Here is a 21,393-nt window from a genome sequence, read left to right as displayed (position 1 = left end):
GCACATTTATCACTGCCTCCGGGCCTAGAGAGTACAGCGCGTCGCTCAGTAGGGAACGCCCCAACGAAATTCTCATATTGGTTCATTTTCATAGGATATGACAGTTTTTATGCTGGCTGTCACAGGCCTACCGCAACCCTCCTCCTTTATCCGGGCTTGGGACTGGCAGTGTATAACTACACAGGCGGAGTTACTGTTGTTTTATTTTAAACAAAAAAAAATCTAAGTTATGTAAATACATGTTATTCTGACATATATATATACATGCACATCAATCAGTATGCATATACATAAAAAGAATTTTATATACAAAACTTATATGTTAGGTAGGCCTCGGCCCTGTCAGGCCCAGCCCAACCAATCGGATGGGCTGGTGCAGGCCCCAGTCTATATAGTATTTATAAAAAAAATATTTGGGATGTATAAAAATTGTATTGTGATGGTAGGGTGTTTCCGACCCAGTCGAACCAGGTTTAACTGGGCTGTAGCATGACCTGTTAGGCCCAGCCCAACCAGGTTCGACTGGGCAGGTGATGGGCCTGTCAAGCTCAGCCGATTGAGTCGGCTGGGTTCGGTTGGCCAAACATCAAAAAAAATATGTGTATTTAAAGAAATAAAAAAAAATTGTTTCATCTAGATGGGTTTAATAGGGTACCAGACCCAGTCGACTGGGCCGGTTGGGCCATGTGCCTACTGAATTTGTTTTAAAAAGAAAACTACTTATCATGTATTTCTTATTTGTCACTACCTATCCAGATTTTGATTAAATAAAATGCAGATTGATATATGATCAACTTTTTAGTTCATGCATATTACTTATGCCCGTTTGAGCTTGAATAGAAACTTAGATTTGTATGCAAAATTTTCAGATATGCTTATTGTAATAAATGTGGCATTTATGCATGCTAATAATGAAACTTTCACATGCTTAGAATGAATTTCTTATGCTTGGTTAATGTCTTCATATAAAGCTACTTCCATGTGCATGTGTAACTCGAAAGAATTTATGTGTACATGATTGCATGAGTGTTTGCATGTTTTAGTTTGATATGATTCATAAATGTAAGTATGTATTTGGCATGACTATGTGAACACATGTATATGAGTATTGTTGTTCATGTGCATCCTTAATTAGCATGTATAAATTCACATTGAAAAGCATGTGAAATGAATGCATAAGTTGTATGTTCTTTATGATTTTTGCTTTAGATGCATTGATGATCAAAAGTGAATCATCGTAGGTCGTGTGAGCTATGAATATGTGTTGCTTTTATTTAGTTGTTTATGCATGGCAAAAATCAAACTTGATATCATTGTTCTAATTGCACTGTTCTATGTTGCCACGGGTTGTGGTCCCGTGATGAGCTTCACATGTTGATTTGTGAACCTGTGTTATTAATTTTGTATTTTGATTTACAAAATAAAGAAATTGAATTAATAACAAGTTAAAAGAAGAGAACAATGTAATCTACGCTTCTTAGATGTCTCTTCTTTAGTGTGAGAATCCTAGACTTGCGTTTTTTGATGATCATGAGGATACTAAAACTCTGCGTGTGTGGTTGTGCCCCTAAACCCGATATGGAGGTTTACCTCCCGACTATGGTTTTAGAGAGATTCTGCCACTTTACCTGGGAGTGGTGTGTAGACACAACTGTTGTTTTTAATATACTAAGAAAGTTGTATTAGTGGATGTTGATTTTTATAATGTCTCGACATTAGATGTTGATTTTTAATGTGTTAATGGATGATATTGATTCTTGATATCGGTCGAGGGTTAAGTGTGAAACTTAGTAATAAAATATAAATTGTGTGTTAAGCTACATTAGAGAATCTAACTTGACCTCGAGAATTATTTACCTGTTTTGAGTATCTGCGGGCAACAGTAATAAAAAGCGGAATTAAAATTTGTGTGCATGTAATAGTGACATGCATATAAAAAAAACTCTGATAAAATATAATAATTTATTCATGCATGTACATTGATGTCATGTATATTCCCATTATGCATTAGATCATGCATATTTATTTATTCTATTGTGATATATTGGTGATTACATGATATTTGTTTCTTATTACATGATAATTATCTTTATTGCTTAATTGATGTTCTTTATTGCTTATTAGTCGTTCTTTCTTATTTAACAATCGTTCCTTAATGTATAAATGATTAATTAAATTATGAAATTGTTATAATAGTAGACCTCTAAAATCTTATATTTTTTTACTTATTTGATTCATTAGAAAAACCTGTGTGTATGATCTTTGATGCTAACCAAGGTTGTTAAATGCGATGAGGCGAAGCGAGGCGTTGAGCATGTTATGAAGCGAGGCGTTGAAGCGTAAGCTTCATGATCAGAATAATAAAATATATAATATTAATAAAATGTTTCTTTCTAAATTATTTATTATAACTAAATTAATCATATAACTATAACTTTTTTTTTTAAAGGCAAGCTGGGTCCCATGTGGGGGATTTGATCCTGGGCCTTCGTCTTGACACTGGGCCCTCCATTGGTAATCGTATAACTATAATTGTTCTATATATTACAAAATATTATTCGAGTCCAATTCAATACAAAATTATAATATATAGTCTCTCTCTCATATGATTTGGAGCTTGACCCACCAAAGTGGTCAGATAGGTTTACTTGGTTCAGCCGTAGAACTTGGGTTCCATCCCATTGCGCCAAACCCTTTTGGGGCGGATCCTGGGTAGGTTGAGTCAGAGCAGCTGGATCTGAGAGATGCGCCATGCTCCAACTGTCTTTGACTCTCATCAACAACTATATTTTCCAAATCAAACTTTTCTGTCTACAGGATATAATTCCAATTATTAGACCAATATGTTCACTGCTGAAGTTAGAAAATGAAAAAAAAATACATAAGATATCTGAGTTGAAGTTATAAAGTTCTTATCCTTTTGTTCCAAACAAAATGTTGTCATAACACAGAAGAAACTGGACATGCTAAACATGAAGAAATGCCATACAACAAGCAACATAGAGTAATTTATGCACAAATACTGGAGCGAACAAGTCATCAATCTGAAGTTCTTAGCATTGGTTCTTTTTTCTATTTGGCCTTGGGTGAATGCTTCTTACTTTCTCTATTTTGTAGTTGTTCCCAATTTTCTCATTTTCAAATTGCCTTGCTTAAAACAAAAGCTAAAAACTTTGGAAGTATTTTTTAAAACCAGACATAATGTCAATCCAGAATCCCAAAATTTCCATGCTGTTGTGTGTGTTTTATAGCTAACAAATGAGGGGAAATGTCGATGGCCTGCTTCAACTTAAGAAAATTAGCTATAAGATTAAAGTTGACAAGATGAACCACACATGGGTCAGGCGTTCAAAAAAAAGTTCAGAGATCATTTTGCATTACATAGAGCTTGTTAAATGAAGTATTCAAGGATGGTATTTGTTTATCATAATAAATGATTCTCTCAAGTCTAATACATTGCATAAACTAACCTTATGTAAATACCCAACCCTTGCACTCATAATCAATGGTAGATACTTGGCGAAACACTAAATACAGAACTGAATTACATCTCCAGTGAGGTATTTCATGGGGAAAAAATTCATGAATCAAAGAGCCAAAACACACATGGAATCAATGAAGCTCTTTGTCATCACATCCAAGGACCATGAAAATACAAATCAGAGCAAAAAACAAACATATTAGACAACACCAATCTGCTATGCATTATTGAGTCCACAATTTCCAGAAGTGTTCCTGAGGAGATGAATGCTCATGGCCAAACATTAATCTATGCTCTTCACAAACTCATGAGAAGCATGAATACTGATTTGGATGGATTTATGTCCTCTGTACATAGATTTGCTGTGAAAGAGAATTATGTTTCTCTCCAATAAAATCCATATACACGTGCAAAGTTCAAATTCTTCAGCAGTGCTAATTGCTGCTATAAGAAAATGATACTTTGCTGAGTACAAAGAATTAAAAAAAAAGATTCACTAAAAAATACACTAATTGCATCTTCTTGGGTGATTCATCCCATAAGATCCTCCGCCACTTTTTCCCTAAATTTCCAATAATACTGTCCTCATTTGACCTCTTTACGAAAGATGGAACTGCTGACTTCCACTTCATATATCTTCTTGTGCTTCCAACATGATTCCCTCTAGCTATTCCCAGATTTCTGTTGAAGTTTGACTCGTGTCACTAGTCCTCTGCTTGAGAGTCAATGATGACTTCCACCTATGTATGGTGTCCATATTCCCTTCCTGCTCTACCAGCTTTGGTTAGAAGAACAACAAATAATCATGGGAAAGGTAGGGTCAAAATGACCATGAAAAACAAGTAACATGATGCAAAAGAAGGTGCCTGAGTCCAAACACTGGAATCTCAGTATCAACAGGGAAATTCTTCCTTCAAGTGGAGCCTAGTTGATAGCATGGCAATGAGTTTCATATCAATAGAAACCAAAAGGCATATTTAAGGACTTTAATTTGGACTTCATTTAAGTTGCATTTTATAGGCCATCTAATTTTTTGAACTTGAGTACTGAGCTGATGTCTCAGAGCTTTATACATAGTCTAGGTTCTCAAACTGCAACATGATTCAGTCAGAGTTTAGAGTCTTCAAGACCTAGAACTTTGAGTACCAAGTTGAGATATTCAGTTCAAATATCAGGATTATGAGCCAGTACCATTTACATCAATAACACATAATAGATTTATGTCTATTTGTATCATGTAGCGCATAAGGTGCAAGTACCCATGCTCAGATATTCAAACAATATATGACTAGCATGGGAAACCTCCTAAGAAGTTAAACTTCGTTTGTGGAAGTGGAAATCAAAGAGTCTTTCAAATTTTGATGTTTACAGATTCCTCCAAGAATGTTAACTAATTTAATTAGAAATAGGACAATATGCCGAATCGATCGAACACAGGCGGCAGGGGGCGTCGCCTCTGCCGGCCTACTAAAAAAGAAACGGAGACAAAGAAGACAAGGATGAAGAAGAAGAAGAGGACATCCATGGGGGAGAGGGGGGGTTACGAATAGAGCAGGGGTGGCAAGGAGTGCTGCCCCCTGCCAGCCGATCTTCCGAAAAAGCAGGGCAAACCAGAGAGAGACGAAGCAGGGAAGGGGGCAGCGCCCCTCCCCTGCGAGCCTAACACAGAGTGAGAGAGGGGGAGAGGTCACCTGAGAGGGATGGATGTGCAGGGTTCTTCGGCGAGGGTCATCAATGAGGTTGCTTGCGTCGATCCCGGCAAAAAGAAGGGGATGAAGGAGAGGAAGAACGAGAAGAAGAAAAGACAACACAGGAAGAGGGGGTTACCTGCGAGGTGACCGGCGAGGGGGAGCCCAGGGACGGATGGGGTGTCGAGCGAAGGAGGTGGAAGCAGGGACTCGGGGAGGTGCTCGTCGAATTCAGCCTACCGGCGAGACGGGGCTCCGACGAGGGCTCGAGGCAGGGTGGGCTCAAGAGTGAGGGGGTTCAGGCAAACAGCGTGAGAGAAAGGAAGCGGGGATTCAGAGTGTACCTAGGGGTTGCCCAGGGGTGTCCCCGGCGGCGGATTTTGGCAAGAAAGGGGTGGTCTACACAAATGCGTACGCTCTAAAGCGAAGCGCGTTTCGACTTAAGGCGTGCGCTTCACATGAGTGAAGCGTGCGTTTCAAGCATGAAACGCCTCAATGCAACGCCTCAATACCTTGAGCGTGCGCTTCGCCTATGAGGCGTACGCTTCAGATATTGAGGCGTACGCCTCTCACAACACTGATTCTAACACCTTTATTTGTGTGTTTTTTGTAGTTTCTGAGGCCCAGTGCAGAGACCTGTTATTTGAGAAGCTACGAGTAATACACGACTGTTTGACAACTTTACTTAAGAACAATGCAACTCCTTATTATGATTCATTTATATATATATTTGCGCATGTTTTGAGACTCTATACTTTTAATTAATAAAGTTGGGATTTTGGTTTGAAAAATGAGTGTAAGTTCTCTTGTGGTTGTGAATTGGTTATGACTGTAAAAGCTCGGGGTCTCTGAGAATGTTTTCGCAAATGTTTAAAAAAAAAATTTAGCACTTTTTAACAAGTATGAGTTAGGGTCATGACACAAAAACCTTCATTTTTGATGTCGTTCATAAGATGAACATCTAAAGAGCACCTGATGGTAACACCGTCAAGAGCACCCTTGACCCGAACTCCCTTGGGACCTACCATTTAGAGTTGTTCATGAGGAGTTTCTTTGGCAATCACATTGACATTCGGCAGCGGATCACGAAATCTTGGCGACCTTACGGAGGAGCTCATTTTGAAAGCATTCACCCTGCACCCACCCCCAAGTATATGCTTCAACAGGAATCACAGGGTAGATTGATAAGATAAAAACTTCTGCTAAAATGCCCGCTGAGCCTTCAGTCCCCCTCACATCATTGAGGGAACAGGGATCCATTGACACGTCTTCTGTGTAGGGAACCCTCTCTCCACTTGTATAGGGTGACCACAAAATTAACTGTCATTGTTTTCAGGAGTTACTGGACATCGCGCAAGGATCAAATTATTTCATAATTATAGCATATACAGAAACTTCCAACTACAAACAATTGTTTATTATCAAATTTACATATCTCGCAACCAAGTATTAATGGAAGTTACTGCAATGACCATAAACTACCAGTCAAAATGCACACGAGAAACTGATTTCAGTCTCCACAATCTCCCAGTCACAAACAATATTAGAGTTTACACGGACGATGTTAGTCTACCCATTTACCTGCAAGTAAAGAAACTGAAACAATTAAATTTTGAGAAAAGAACTTCAAGTAATTCATTCCAATGTTTAAAACCAATGGTGGACTATGGAATTACCGTCTGGGCATTTGATCCATGGCTGAAAGTGTTAGCGCTTCAAGTACCAGTTTGAATACCAACAAAGTGTTCTTTCAAAATATATATATATAATGGTGTAGTGGGATGGGGCCTAGACCGTTTGACGGGCAGTCTAGGTTCAAATCCCATGGGCGTCACCCCCCTGCGTAAGTGAAGCTCAGCGACTCCTTGGGGTCAAGGGTTAAACCCTCAGAGTTTTATGCTGACATGGACAGAGACTATAAGTATAGCAGGATAAGCCAGCGCAGCTAGTTCTCTGCGCCTCTGAGTAAATATATATATAAAGAATACCAACAAAGTGGCTGAATATAGCTATACACAAAGAGCAATGGATCTGTCTCCCTCATCAAACAAGGGCAGCATCTTGATTTGAAAATGTCAAACAGTTCCTTTAGCATTCTTAAACCAAATCCGTTTCCTAATTTTTTCACCTTTGTTCATCTCTTTTATTAAGACATAACATCGAAGGACAAACTATCATACACAAGCAGCACTGCCACTATAAACCCACACTCATTAACTTACTAACAGACATGAGAAAGTCGAAGGATTGCTGTTACCTGGAAAAAATGTAAAGGCATAGTGAGTCGGCTGAAGTCTTCTTGCCCATCGTTTGTCAGTTGACATATATAAATCTGTATACTTGAAAAGAAATAGCATCTCGAATATGTACTCTTCTAACAAAGGAAATTATCAATCATGTGCATTATGCAATCGACACCTTCTGAATGCACATAGGGAATTTTGACCTACAAAAATTTCAGAAAATATAAACCTGATATGAAGTCAATTGAGGAAATATAATAACTTTATATATATAGTGTTAATCTAACAATAAACTAATTGTATTTAACATTAGATGGATTCAACCTTATGAAAATGACTAAAACACCCTTAAAATAATGGCATTTTTTGAAAATACCAGATAACTTTTTTATGTCAAGAAGGTAACTTTGATAGCTTCGTAAAGTTACTTTTTTGGAAAAGGTGTTTGACTTTTCAATTCCCTCCAAGTTCAAAAGACGTATAATGCCCAAAAAAGTAACCATGCATTTTTAAAAATATCATTCTTTTAAACGTATTTTAATCATTTTAATAAGATTGAATTCATCTAATGTTAAACCCAACTAGTTTAATGTTAGATTAACCTATATATATATATATATATATATATATATATGTGTGTGTGTGTGTGTGTGTGTGTGTGTGTGTGTGTGTAAGAGAGAGAGAGAGACCTGAATCAGACTGTGGGCAGCAAACCTCCACTTGCTAGCATGGAAACTGACATCAACTCGTTCCCATGAAACACGTGTGAGCCCATATGCCAATTTGTCTGCAATAATAAAGTTGAACTATGTAAGAAACCATAGAAGCAGTTTTCTAACTAATGAACATAGAAAGGAGCTGTAACTAGGATTCCAGTCATTAAATACATGCTCTCTCGATGCAGAAACTGCTTCAAGATGAACGGCCAAAATTAAAATGACCTTTTTAAAGCGACAAAAGGGACTCTCTCTCTCTCTCATCAATCTTAAATTTATTGGTAATGACCATAAAACTAACAGCTGAATCATTTGACTGATGACCTTTCCCCAATATAGAAAGCCTAATCTGCTTTAAAAAAATATGGGGAGAAAGTCTTCCAAGTATTGTAATTTATACTCCTATGGGAGAAAATGGAGACTTTTATCCAAGATACTATGAGAGTCATTAATGCATGTTTCTAAAGAAAAGCAATGGGAAATATGGTAGTCGAAAAAAAACCCAGCATCTATGGTTTAAATCAATTTCTGACGAGAGAAGCCCATCATTACCAGATTGTGATCATCAGATGGCGTTTATTCTTCATAAACCAACTCAATTCAAGTACTTAATTCTCAGAAAAGGGATATCCGGATCCTTATATAGATCATAATTTATTCAGGGTGAGAATCAATGAAGAAGGGCAGTTGGCCCAGATGGTATACCTATCGAGGCTTGGAAATGCTTGGGAGAGAAAGGTTTAGAATGGTTGACAAATCTTTTTAACTTGATTTGGTGAACAAATAAGATGCCTAATGAGTGGAGGAAGAGTACTTTGGTGCCTTTATATAAGAATAAGGGTGATATACAAGATTGCACAAACTATCGTGGTATAAAACTCATGAGTCATACTATGAAACTTTGGGAGAGGGTGATTGAGTCTAGGTTGAAAAAGGTTGTCATGATATTGGAGAATCAATTTGGTTTTATGCCTGAAAGATCAACTATGGAAGCTATACATCTTCTTAGACAACTTATTGAAAGATATAGAGAGAGGAACAAAGATTTGCATATGGTTTTTATTGATTTAGAGAAGGCATACGATAGAGTACCTAGGGACGTTCTCTGGTGGACAATGATGAAGAAAGGTGTTTCTCTCAAGTACATTAGTAGAATTAAAGATATGTATGAAGGAGTAGTAACCAATGTCCGCACTTGTGGAGGGGTGACAACCAATTTTTCGATAATGGTTGGGTTACATCAAGGATCTGCTTTAAGCCCATTCCTATTTGCGTAGTGATGGATGAGCTTACGAGATCAATTCAAGAAAATGTACCGTGGTGTATGTTGTTTGCTGATGATATTGTTTTGATTGATGAGTCTAGAGTTGGGGTTAATGCTAAGTTAGAATTATGGAGACAGACATTGGAAGCTAGAGGTTTTAAGTTGAGTAAGAGTAAGACTGAATATATGGAATGTCAGTTTAGTAAGCAACGAAGTAGTGATGGGAGTGTAGTGAAGCTTGGTGAGCAAGAAATATCGGTGAATGATTATTTCAAATATTTGGGATCCATCATTCAAAAGTATGGAGAAATTGATGGAGATGTAAATCATAGGATAAAGGTTGGGTGGATGAAATGGAAAAGTGCAACTGGCGTGTTGTGCGATCGTAGAATGCCATTGCGGTTGAAGGGAAAGTTTTATAGGACGACTATTAGAACCGCTTTACTATATGGTACGGAATGTTGGGCTGCCAAGAGACATCATATTCAAAAAATGAGTAGCTGAGATGCGGATGTTTAGATGGATGTGTGGAAATAAAATAAAAGATAAGATTCAGAACGAGGAGATACATAAGAAGGTAGGTGTTGCACCCATTAAAAATAAGATGCGAGAGAATCGTTTACGGTGGTTTGGACATATTCGGCGAAGGCCTAATGATGCTCCAGTTAGAAGGTTGGAGAAATGGGAAAATATATTAGTTAAAAGAGGTCGGAGTAGGCCTCGGAAGACTTGGATGGAGATGATAGGAAAGGATATGAATGCTTTGAACCTCACCGAGGACATGGCATTGGATAGAAATGATTGGAGGAATAGGATTCATGTGGAAGACCCAAAATGAATTTCTTTTTTGGTTCATATCGCTGACCCCAATTGTTTTGGGATGAAGGCGTAGTTGTTGTTGTTTGTTGTTGTTGTTGAGAACCAATGAAGAATTGGAGGAAGACTGTTAAGGACACATTTAAAAGCTTGTCGGTGCGACAGGTTTTAGCTCTAAATAGGAAAGGAGAAAAGTCTGGTAAAGCTCACGCAATGCAGTTGGGATAAGATTTAATGATGTGATGGCAATAATTAGCATGACAAGAGGCCCAACATTCACTGACCCACATACAATTAATTTTTCAAAGATCCCGTGAATGACCAGATTACACTTTAGGATAGGATTCTACTGTTAATAACAAATTAAAAAAATCAAGAATGTACACTCAATAAAAATGCAGCACATGTGCTGTTCAATAGTAAATGTCTACGTGAAGAAACCAACCTTCCAGCACATCAAGTCCTTCATCCATGACTGAAGACAGTTCACATTGCTCTACATCTCCCTCCTTCACAACTTCTTCATGTACAATATGCGGATACCTCTCATTTGGTGAATCCTCCCACTGTGTCCATAAAATTATACATTGAGACTTAAAACAGAAAAATATAATTAAAAGGATAAGTAGATAATAGGAAACCTCAGGCAATTCATGACTACGTCTGATTGATGCAGTTCTCCAGCCTACAATATCTTAGTTGCATTCTGTTAAGGACAAAAATAAGTCTTAGAACTCTGAATGGAAAGACGTATCAGAAAGATGGACAAAAAGGATACGATCATAGCTAACATTAGCATATGCTACTCGTCGTCGAAATGCCCGTAATGCTGACCTGCATTATTGAGTAACTAATCATATATATAATCTTTTGATAGCGGGATCCTCCAAAAGATGCAATATCTATTATAGGTTCCACATAAGACATAATATCACACATGAAATACAGGACATCACAGTCTGTCAGCATGCGTTGGAGTAATGGCAGTTCCCCTTCTTCATTATCAGTAAGAAAAAGATGCCTGCCGGTTCTCCCAAAGATCCAATGACTGAAACGAGAAGCTGCTTTTTCAAACATAGCAACACCAAAAAGAAATGGAACCTGTGAACAGAAACAAAGTAAGATGGGATATTTCAATGCAAAAGTACGTCTAGCGGTAGTCGCATTGAACACAAAAGTGATTGACGATTTCATAAAGAAACAAAGACAACAATGCCTCATCATTTAGTTTCTTCAGCCTCAATGTGTTTTGAAACTGGCAACCACATCCATGTCACGTACAAGGCACAACTAATAGGTTAAGAATTCGTAGGAACAAACCAAATAAAAGCATGTCTTCATATGCACATGCAACATATTGTACTATCACAACATTCAGTGAGAAAAAAAAAGAAAAAGAAAAAACCAAGTTTATATTAAAAGTGCACACTGCAAGATTGGTGTAATTAACTTTTCCGAGAACTTGAGATCAATACCTGCTTGTTACCCCTTGAACCAAGATGAGGTGTTGCAACTGTGATAAAATTCATTGCTTCTAAACCAGATATTGTGCCTCGTAAATCTTTATCTTGTGCACCAATAAGGGAAACATCTTGAGTGCCTTTCTCTGATGATGGGGGCTGGTATAGCCTGCCAATAGCATACCTAGCAACTAGCCCTCCCATGGAATGTGCAATAAAGGAAATCTTGCGAACATCAGGCATTTGCATAATTACTTCTTGTACCTAACAATTACGCACACTGTACTTTGTCAAAGATAAAATAACCACATTATAAGAATGAGTCACTAAACTTATTCACGAAATATCTTTAAAAGGAAACAAACCTCTTCTGCTAAACGTTCCCCCATCACATCAATACCATCTAAGGTCAATGTGGAGACATTTCTTTCACTACCTGCATGGTATTGAATGTAGAACACCTAAGATCAAAGCTGGAAAAAATAGATTTGCTTTTATTAGCCACTGAATAAACATCTCAATGCCAATGTTGTCCATGCCGTGTGGACATGAATGTAGGCATATATGACAAAGACAATAGAAAAGTTATAGCATGAGAAGTAAAATGTGGGAAAGCTTCATCAGTTTAATTAGACAGGACTCTGAATTCCTGTTCTATGATTATAATATCTGAAGTCAAAAATCATCATCACTAAAAAGGTATGAACACAAAAATGCCAATTAAAAGAATGAACAATAAATTTAAGACAGATCAATAAGAAGAAAAGGAATAATTAAATCATGCATATGGCATTGACTATGCCCTTATGTCTGGCTATGTCCATGAAGTAACGCTGGTTCATGTCAGGTCAGTAAGGCTAGGTGAAGCTGTTAAAATATATGTATGAATACATATATACATATTCATACATATATACATATATATTCATATGTATATATATATTCATTTTGTAATAGCTAATGCCCATTAGGGGCATTTTTGTCTTTTAACATATGTAATAAATAACTGTTTTTATAAAATAGTTTTTTTTATTTCTTTTATTTTTGTTTTGTAATTAATAAAGCCATTGAGGGCTCTACGGGCATAAGACCTTAGAGATGTTTGTGTGACCGTTGGGGGATCCCAACGTCTCTATGTGGGAGGTCACAACGGCCTCCCACTCTCTCTTTTTGTTGTATAAATACTAAATAGGGGTGTTTCTCCCTTATTCCCTTATGCATTTACTAAAGCATTTACTCAATAAATTGAATCTATTTTTTACCCTTTTGTGTTGTCCTTTGTTTGCTATTGTATTGTCCCTTAGTAGACTTGTGCTTGTGCACATTGTGATTGTGATCTTGTAAGCCCTTAGCGGCATTGGTTCTATATTTTTTCGCTATTTCATTACATGGTATCAGAGTCATAGTGCTCTTGGTCTTGTGGGAAGCATCATCAAGTGTTTGTGTTGCTCGTGGTGACTCACGTGAAAATATTCTTCTACGCTCTTTGTTTTTTTTTTCTCTTTCTCTTCTATCACTCAAGATGGAACATTAACAAAAGATCGATCTATTCTTCAAGCTAAATGGCTTCAACTATATAGTGTGGGCATCCGCAACTCTTAGGAAAGTAACCATGCTAAGTTTCTTGCATGGTTTATGAATAATGTTGAACTTAAGATATGTACCAACATTGTCAAATTGCTCTTTAAGAAAGGTATGTATACCTAAAAACACCTTGCAAGATAATTTTTCTTTGCAAGAAAAATATGAACCATTAAACAAAGTGAAATGAATGTTCGTGATTATTTTAGTTATCTAGGTCCACTATGGGACGAACTAACTATTTTTAACCCAAATGGATTGCTAGTGAAGATGTGGAACTAAGAAGAGAACAAATGAAAAAAGAATATTTTTTCTAATTTTTACATGAGCTTAAGCCGGAATTTGAGCAACTTAGATACTCACTTCATAGATCTAAACCTCTTCCCTTAGAAGATGTGGTTGCTGAGGTTTGTCAAGAGTAAACTCGTTTTGGTATGGTTAAAGGGAGAGATGAAGTGTTAGTCATCTCTAAACCTGGCAACATGTGAAATCTTATAAGCCTCCATACTTTGGGAGACAAAATAACTATAATGGTGGATATAGGAAAGCTCAATGAGATCTCCAAAAACAAGGTAGCTTTTATTGAGGAGACCACACCAAAGAAAGAAGAATTCACGAGAAAATGAGACACTTTTTCACTTACTCAACTATCAGAGGCACTCCAACAACTACTCAAATCTCCATCAACTTCGGGAGCCCTTAATGACATCATCCACTCCTCCCGGTATGTGTTCTTCGATCCTTGACTTGAGAGCTTCTTTTCATAGGACTCCACATAAAAATTGTCTATCTTATTTATGCACTAATTCAAAAAATTCCTATGTCTCCACCACTGATGGAACATCCTTGTAAATTAAAAGTATTGAAACTTTAGATTCTTCTAAAAAATTTTATGTTTCAAAAATTAGAGTTGTTCCAAAATTAAAATTAAATATAAATCTTCTTTCGGTTTCTCAAATAGCCGATCATGAATGTGAAATCTCCTTCTCATCTAAGAGTTGCTTCATGTAGGATCTTCAGTCTGAAAAGCGGATTGGGCAAGATCATAGGAGAAGAGATCTCTACTTCATGGACTCTTTGAATCTTTCCTCAATCATTTTGTAATTATATCCAAAATAAAGACGTTGAAATTTGGCACAAAAGACTTGGACATCCAAGTTATTCAAATATGTATATTTTTCCTTTTGGAAAATTTTTTTGTAATGATAAAGATTTAATTTACAAAGATTATATTTTTAAAAAAATGAAAGCTATTTTATTTTCAAATAGAACATTTGTCGCTAACAGGCCTTTTGAATTAGTACACTCAGATGTTTGGAGGCCTTCTTCAATCATATCAAAAGGAGGATACTCATATTATATTATATTTATCGATGATTTCACTAAATATGTATGAATTTACTTTCTTAATCTCAAATCCGATGTGTTTTCTTACTTTAAAAAATTTTATATGATTATTAAAAATCAATTTCAAAGCAATATTTTCATCCTTAGATTCAACTCGGTGATGAATACCTATCAAATGAATTTCAAAATTATTTAAAACAAAATGAGATTTGTCATAAAAAATATTGTACAATAACTCCTCAACAAAACGGACTAGCCGAAAGAAAACACAGACATATTATGGAAACCACTAGGACCTGACTTATCTCTAAAAATATTCCAAAGAGTTTTGGGGTCAAGGCTGATCTAACATCAACTTATTTGATAAATAGAATGTCCTTATCATCTCTTCAAAATGTTTCTCTATATGAAAATCTATTTAAAAGAACTCCCGATTATAAACATTTGAGAATCTTCGGTTGCAAATGTTGTCTTTTTGCATAAGAGAGATAAATTATCTCCAAAAGCCATTGAATGTGCCTTCATGGGTCATGGAGAAAATAAAAAAGGTTTTAAATGTTTTGACTCTAAGAATAACAAACTTTATGTTTATATGGATATGACTTTTTTAGAAAACAAAAATGGACTTGAGATGACTAAGGAAAAAGAGGAAGTAAATTAACTTATTATTTGATTTCTTACTACAAGAAGAATTAATCTCTTGTAATGTTTCTTCGAATGATAATTCTTTTGGCAATAATGGCGATAATGATAGGCATTCTAATGTTGAATCAAGTAATGATAATATTATTGATAAACCAATATAAGTGTATACCTATGTCACATGGGTGCGGGAGCGGGTGCGGGTGCGGGGATTCGGCACTTCCAAAAAACCCGAGTGCGGGGGTGCGGCAGGGGCAAAAATGTAAAATATATATATATATATATAGAAGGGGGTCGGGGTGAAGACTTGTTACCCACGTTCTACTTGTTGTGTACTTTAGCTCAACGGGACAAAATTGATGAACCGAAAGGATTGGCAATCTGATCGACCCAACCTGCTGCGTTCTGCTGACTGTCATGATTCAATCATGTCTGAAACTCCCTGGTCTTCACGAAAAAAAATATAAGCGAAAAGTTTGACGTGGTTTGTTGGAGAGAGAGTCTTCACGAGGCCTACGACGCCACTGCCTAGGGTTCTTCAAATTTCATTTTATATACAGTTGCACACAGATGACAGCTAAAAGAAATTTATTGGATTTGACATGTGGAAAAGAGATGTCTACACAAGGCTACGGCTAGAGCACCTCGTCAGGAGAAAAGTGAATACTAATAGCCACCAAATGGCTCTACTCTACCACCATCATTATCATTTATTATGGAGAGAGAAAATCCTTGATGAAAAAGGATTTGGTTGGTTGAAGCATAAAGACTTCCAAAGGCTCTTGAATTTTGGTTTTAATTTTTGAGGAAGATGGATCATCATTTCCAAGTTAACAGTATGTTTTCCAACGCTGTGAATTAATCGTTTGGAGGCAGGAATAGCATGGGATGCCAATAAAGCTCGTCAGATGTTGTGGACACAAGTGCCCCTTTATAAAACAAGAGCAGCAGCAGCAAGCAGCTGTCCATAAATTATTTTTTTTTTAATTCTGCAGCCCATTTTGTAGGGCAATTTTTTTTTTTTAAAAATCCAAACAAAAATGGTCTGAAATGATCCTGGGTGCGGTCAACGCACCCAGGATCGGGTTGACCGCACCCGCATCGAGTCGCGTCGACGCGGGTGCGGCATCCTGCTAGCCAAATCCCTGTGACATAGGTGTATACCCGGCGTGAGCAAAGAAACCCTCTAAGTACCTTAGAAAAATATACTTATGACTCCTCTATAAAAGAAACTCCACTTAAAAGATCAAATTGTGTCTCTATTCCTCCTAGTAGGTTTGTATCATATGATTCTTTGACACAAAATTATAAATCTTGTTTGATAGCCTTGCACATTCCTACTTTAAACCATCACATTATAATGAAGCTAAAAATCTTTCACAATGGGTTGAAGCAACGAATGTAGAATTAGATGCCCTCAAAAAGGCAAAAACTTGAGAAATAATTTTGTTAGCCTTAGGAAAGAAAGTTACATAATGTAGATGGGTGTTTAAGGTTAAAACCAAGAGTGATGGGACCCTAGAAAGATATAAACTAGGTTAGTCATCAAGGGATATTCTTAGGAATATAGAATTGATTATGAGGAAACCTTTGCACCAGTAGCTAGGATGACCAGTGTTAGGATCCATTAAAAAATTGCCCATATATCAACTTGATGTTAAAAATGATTTTCTTAATAAGGAATTAAATGAAGGGGTCGATATGAATCCTTCGCTGTGATTTAATATTGAAAATAGAAAAAATCTTAGACTTAAAAAAGCCTTGTATGGTCTTAAACATGCTCCAAAAGCCTAGTATAATAGATTTAGCAATGTTATGTTTCTTTTATGTTTTCACTCCTGCTATATTGACACTGCTCTTTTTGTTAAAAGTACAGGTTTTAAAGTGATCATACTTCTACTTTATGTAGATGATATGATAATCATTAGGAGTGACAAGCAGGGAGTTATTGATATTAAAAATGTTTTAAAAAAAATTTAACATGTCTGACTTGGGTTTTTTGAAATATTTCCTAGGCATTGAAGTTGCTTACTCTCCTAGAGGATACATTTTGTATCAAATGAAGCTTGTTGCTAATATTTGTGCTAAGTCTGACATATCATATGACAAAAAGGTATAAACCTAAAATGATCAATGCTAAGTTAAGACTTGAACATGGAACTCTCCTTAAAGATCCTATATCTTATCGTCAATTGATCGGGTCACTCACCTACTTGTCAATCACCAGGCCTGATATAGCTCATGCAATTCATGTTGTCACTCCAACAACTATGCACATGAGTGTTGTGTTAAGAATTATTAGATATATTCAAAACACCATAACAAATGGAGTTTTCTTATCTTTAGCTTCTTCCCTAGAATTGTTTGCTTATACTGATGTTGATTGGGAAGGAAATCCCAATGATAGAATCTCAACCATAGGTTTTTTTATCTTTTTAGGAGATTCCCTAATATCATGGAGGTGCAAGAAGCAGCAAAAAATATCATTATCTTCAACAAAAGCGGTATATCGTGCAATGGATACAATCACAATGGAGCTTATATGTCACATTTCAAAACCCTTGAAGATGTGTGACTAAAAAGTCTTGAAGATGTGTGCAAGAGCTTATATTGTGTAGCTAAAAAGTCTTCTCAAAGATATGGGTGCCATCATTTCAAAACCCTTGAAGATGTGTTGTGACAATAAGAGTGCAATCTACATTACAAGTAACCACACCTTCCATGAGCAAAAAAAGCACATAGAGATGGATTGTCATTATATACATGATGAGTACCTAAGAGGAAGTATTATATTGTTATATGTCACATCCGAATATCAACTCATCAATTTCTTCACCAAAACTCTTCTTGCACCTCAATTTTTTTTCTCCTTAGCAAACTTTCGGTCACTTCACCGTAAGTTTGAGGGGGGTGTTAAAATATATGTATATATATATATATATATTCATTTTGTAATAGCTAATGCCTATTAGGAGCATTTCTGTCTTTTCACATATGTAATAAATAATTGTCTTTATAAAACAATTATTTCTTTTATTTTTGTTTTGTAATTAATAAAGCCATTGAGGGCTCTATGGTCATAAGACCATAGAGACGTTAGGGCTCTCCAATGGTCACAAATGTGACTATTGGGGGCTCCCAATGTCTCTATGTGGGAGACCCCAATGGCCTCCCACTCTCTTTTTGTTGTATAAATAGGGGTGCTTGCGTCCTATTCCCTTATGCTTTTATTAAAGCATTTACTCAATAAATTGAATATATTTTTTATCCTTTTGTGTTGCCCTTTTTTGGATATTGTATTATCCCTTAGTGGACTTGTGCTTGTGTACATTGTAATTGTGATCTTGTAAGCCCTTAGTGGCATTGGTTTTATATTTTTCCGCTATTTCATTACAGAAGCATATGAATAACGTCAGTGAATCGACAACCTTTTATACCTCCTTAAAAGGCTGCTACAAAGTTTTCATAGACAATATTAACCTAAAATATACTCATCATGTGCTTAAGATATATTCAATATAATCTACTTTCACTTAATATTGTGAAACTATATTTGCTTTTAGGAACCTTCCAAAATTTCTCGTGTAAATCAGAACATCGTCTATGCCACAGCTTGTATCCTCTACTAAACAACACCTTTGTGCTAAAAAATTTCAGCATATATTATTATTTTCAGTTCCTTCTATCACACTCTTGCAAGCATCAATCAAGTCAAGGCACAATTAAAAAAAAGTGAGTGTAAGAACATGGAACTATTCTTATTATGTGCATCAATCATGTGAAGATACCATTAGAAAAACAGTCATAGATTGTAAGGACACAAAACAATAAAATCGTGTAAGGAAGCACAGGGACACTGTGAAAAAGTGCATAACAAAGAAGAAGAAATATACAAGAATCACTCTAAGGTGTTTTCCTTCAGTTATTTATCATTAACATGCCATAAGAATTCTTAATATTTACAGGGAAGATGACAACCAGAAGATCAAGACTTACAATGAACAACTACTTTATCTGGAAGCATCCGAACAAATTTTTCAGCAGCAAACTTCCAATCAGTCACACTGCAATAAAGAACAAAATGCGTAAAACCAGCTTCTAATCTTTAACAGAAAAAATTATATACGCTACCCTAAGGTGAACACTTAAGATGGATGATACCATCTCCGGAATGACAATGGAAAGGGCAATAGTACCTGCAATGCACAAAGGAAACAAGAAAAGACATTGGAAGTGAAGAACAATTTTTTATTACTTGAGAGACAAAGCCTGGCAAAACTATGACTATAGCATCTCTTATATTACTTTGACAAAATGCTTAATATGAATTATTAACCCCAATTGCAGACTCCAAAAATCGTTGTTAAGTAACACAGAAGTAAGATTCAGAGTGTCACCTTGTGTTTAACATACGCTAAGGTTATCATCTTAAAATCTTAACCAAGAAAAAAGAATATTGGCAATATGATAATCACAAGTTTACAACAGCCTTATCTATACCAAACTCTCACTCAGAATATTTTTGCCTTCATTTATTCAGTTTCAAGTTATCATGATGATCTTATGATTATGGTTCTCTGACAAGGTTTTGCATAATGCACTCATTCAGCAATCCCAATGCTGCAAAGAGAAAACCAAGAGAGCAATAAAGCCTGTGAGAAGGAAAGAAAACAATCGGACAAATCATTACACCATAATGCTGATGACTCTAAGAAATAACAAGGGTATTTATGTGCATTATTATACACAAGATTCTAATCATCAAGCCATTTGATTCCTAAAGGATGAAGCGTATTAACACAACACTTTCCAAGTATTGAATGCCTTGAAGCTGAACACCCACCCACCTCAAATAGATACGATAATACTTTGGCAGCAAATTAAAATACTAATACCCTTAAGAAAATTTTAGCTAGCCCTCTTTTGACTAATTCCGGTAGGTATTGATCGAAAATGGGTTCTCGAGTACTAATAAATTGCTGTCTCCTACTAGCATAAAGTTAGTTCAATCCTTCACAATATGGCATCAAAGATGTAAATTGATCACAATGTTGCTGCATCTCCTCTAACTTCGAAATCAAAAGCAAATAGGATTTTGTAAACCAGAAGGTCTTCAACGTCTCACAACCAACGATCGCAAACTACAATTCAAAACGCACCCAACTATCATATGTAAAACAAAGCTACCATCTGTGGATTTCAGCGTGAATAAAAACAGAACAGTTCAAATCCTAACTTCATGATCTTACAGTATCTCACCTCCCTACCAAATTAAACGATGAAAAAATCCCGAAATGAGAATTGATTCCAACCCAAAAAGTACGCACAACAGCCTTAATTTCGTATGTTCCAAACCGAAAGAAAAGAAAATTTCAAAATAAAATTCGGCCTGAATCCAGAAGGCCAGAATTGAAATTTGAATATCAATCGCTGTTTCCCAATATCAAAAAATTTAATATAACACAAAACCATTGAAATCAAATCCCTATAATAAAACAAAAACGTCGGGAAAACCCAATTTCCTCGCGAGAACCAAAATAACCACGAGAAACAAAAACAGAAAAAAAAAAGTAAAAAAAAAAAATTCTCCACGGGAAAAAAATAACAAAAGAAAAAAAATGCAAAAAAACTGCTTCCATTGCAAAAGCAAAATCGATGAATAAGAATCCAATGAGGTTTCTCTTTCTCACCTTCCTAAGATCCCATTGACCATCACGACGAGGTGATCAGGCACGCCCAACGCCAACGATGTTCGGACGTCGGAGCCACCATTCACGACGTTGGTGCAGAAGCCGTCGCCGTTGCTCACCTCCGTCATTCCCGCGATTCTCCCAATTCGCCACAGCCAAAAGCCAGAGTGAATAGAGAAGCAGCACCACCCAAAGAGGAGCAGGAAGAAGAAGAAGCAGTTCGAGTACCTTCTTGAAAACTTAATCCTTACGTAAACCTTATCGAGTAATTGCTCAACAACTTTGAAAACAAAAAAGAATTACTGGTTTTTGTTATAATTTTGCTTTTATGATAATTGATAGCTCGGGAAATAGGAAGAGGGACGGGAACGACAGCTAGTTTCGGTTGGGAGAAGCACAACCTCATCTTTATCTCTTTTTTTCTATATAAATACCGAACGACCGCATCTTTCGATAGCGGATCCC

General features: G+C 36.3%; 1 protein-coding gene across 2 annotated transcripts; it reads right to left on the bottom strand.

Annotated features, from left to right (window-relative positions):
• Positions 1 to 4,111: 4,111 nt before the first annotated feature.
• Positions 4,112 to 21,333, bottom strand: LOC149819473 (lipid droplet phospholipase 1-like). 2 transcript variants are annotated; one of them, XM_089985549.1, is made up of 11 exons: positions 20,929 to 21,333; positions 19,235 to 19,302; positions 12,034 to 12,104; positions 11,684 to 11,932; positions 11,146 to 11,309; positions 10,987 to 11,042; positions 10,850 to 10,902; positions 10,654 to 10,774; positions 8,102 to 8,199; positions 7,427 to 7,615; positions 4,112 to 4,247 (listed from the first exon to the last, which is right to left on the bottom strand). In XM_089985549.1, the coding sequence occupies exons 1-10, from the start codon at positions 21,054 to 21,056 to the stop codon at positions 7,544 to 7,546; spliced, it is 1,080 nt and encodes a 359-aa protein (XP_089841675.1). In that variant the 5' UTR covers positions 21,057 to 21,333; the 3' UTR covers positions 4,112 to 4,247; positions 7,427 to 7,543. The 2 variants fall into 2 exon arrangements, with proteins under 2 accessions (XP_089841675.1, XP_089841674.1); XM_089985548.1 differs by lacking the exon at positions 4,112 to 4,247 and adding an exon at positions 6,528 to 6,750.
• Between the last annotated feature and the right edge of the window lie 60 nt (positions 21,334 to 21,393).

Source organism: Nuphar pumila, chromosome 13 (genome assembly GCF_984573655.1).
Source record: "Nuphar pumila chromosome 13, dmNupPumi1.hap1.1, whole genome shotgun sequence".
NCBI classification, from domain to species: domain Eukaryota; kingdom Viridiplantae; phylum Streptophyta; class Magnoliopsida; order Nymphaeales; family Nymphaeaceae; genus Nuphar; species Nuphar pumila.
This window is presented reverse-complemented; position numbering and strand designations above follow the sequence as displayed.

Coding starts and splice junctions, on each gene's coding strand:
- LOC149819473 (XM_089985549.1), bottom strand. CDS start 21,056: ATGACGGAGGTGAGCAACGGCGACGGCTTCTGCACCAACGTCGTGAAT. Junction 12,105..19,234: donor AGATAAAGTAGTTGTTCATT/GTAAGTCTTGAT, acceptor AATACCATGCAG/GTAGTGAAAGAAATGTCTCC. Junction 10,903..10,986: donor TGCTAATGTTAGCTATGATC/GTATCCTTTTTG, acceptor AATGCAACTAAG/ATATTGTAGGCTGGAGAACT.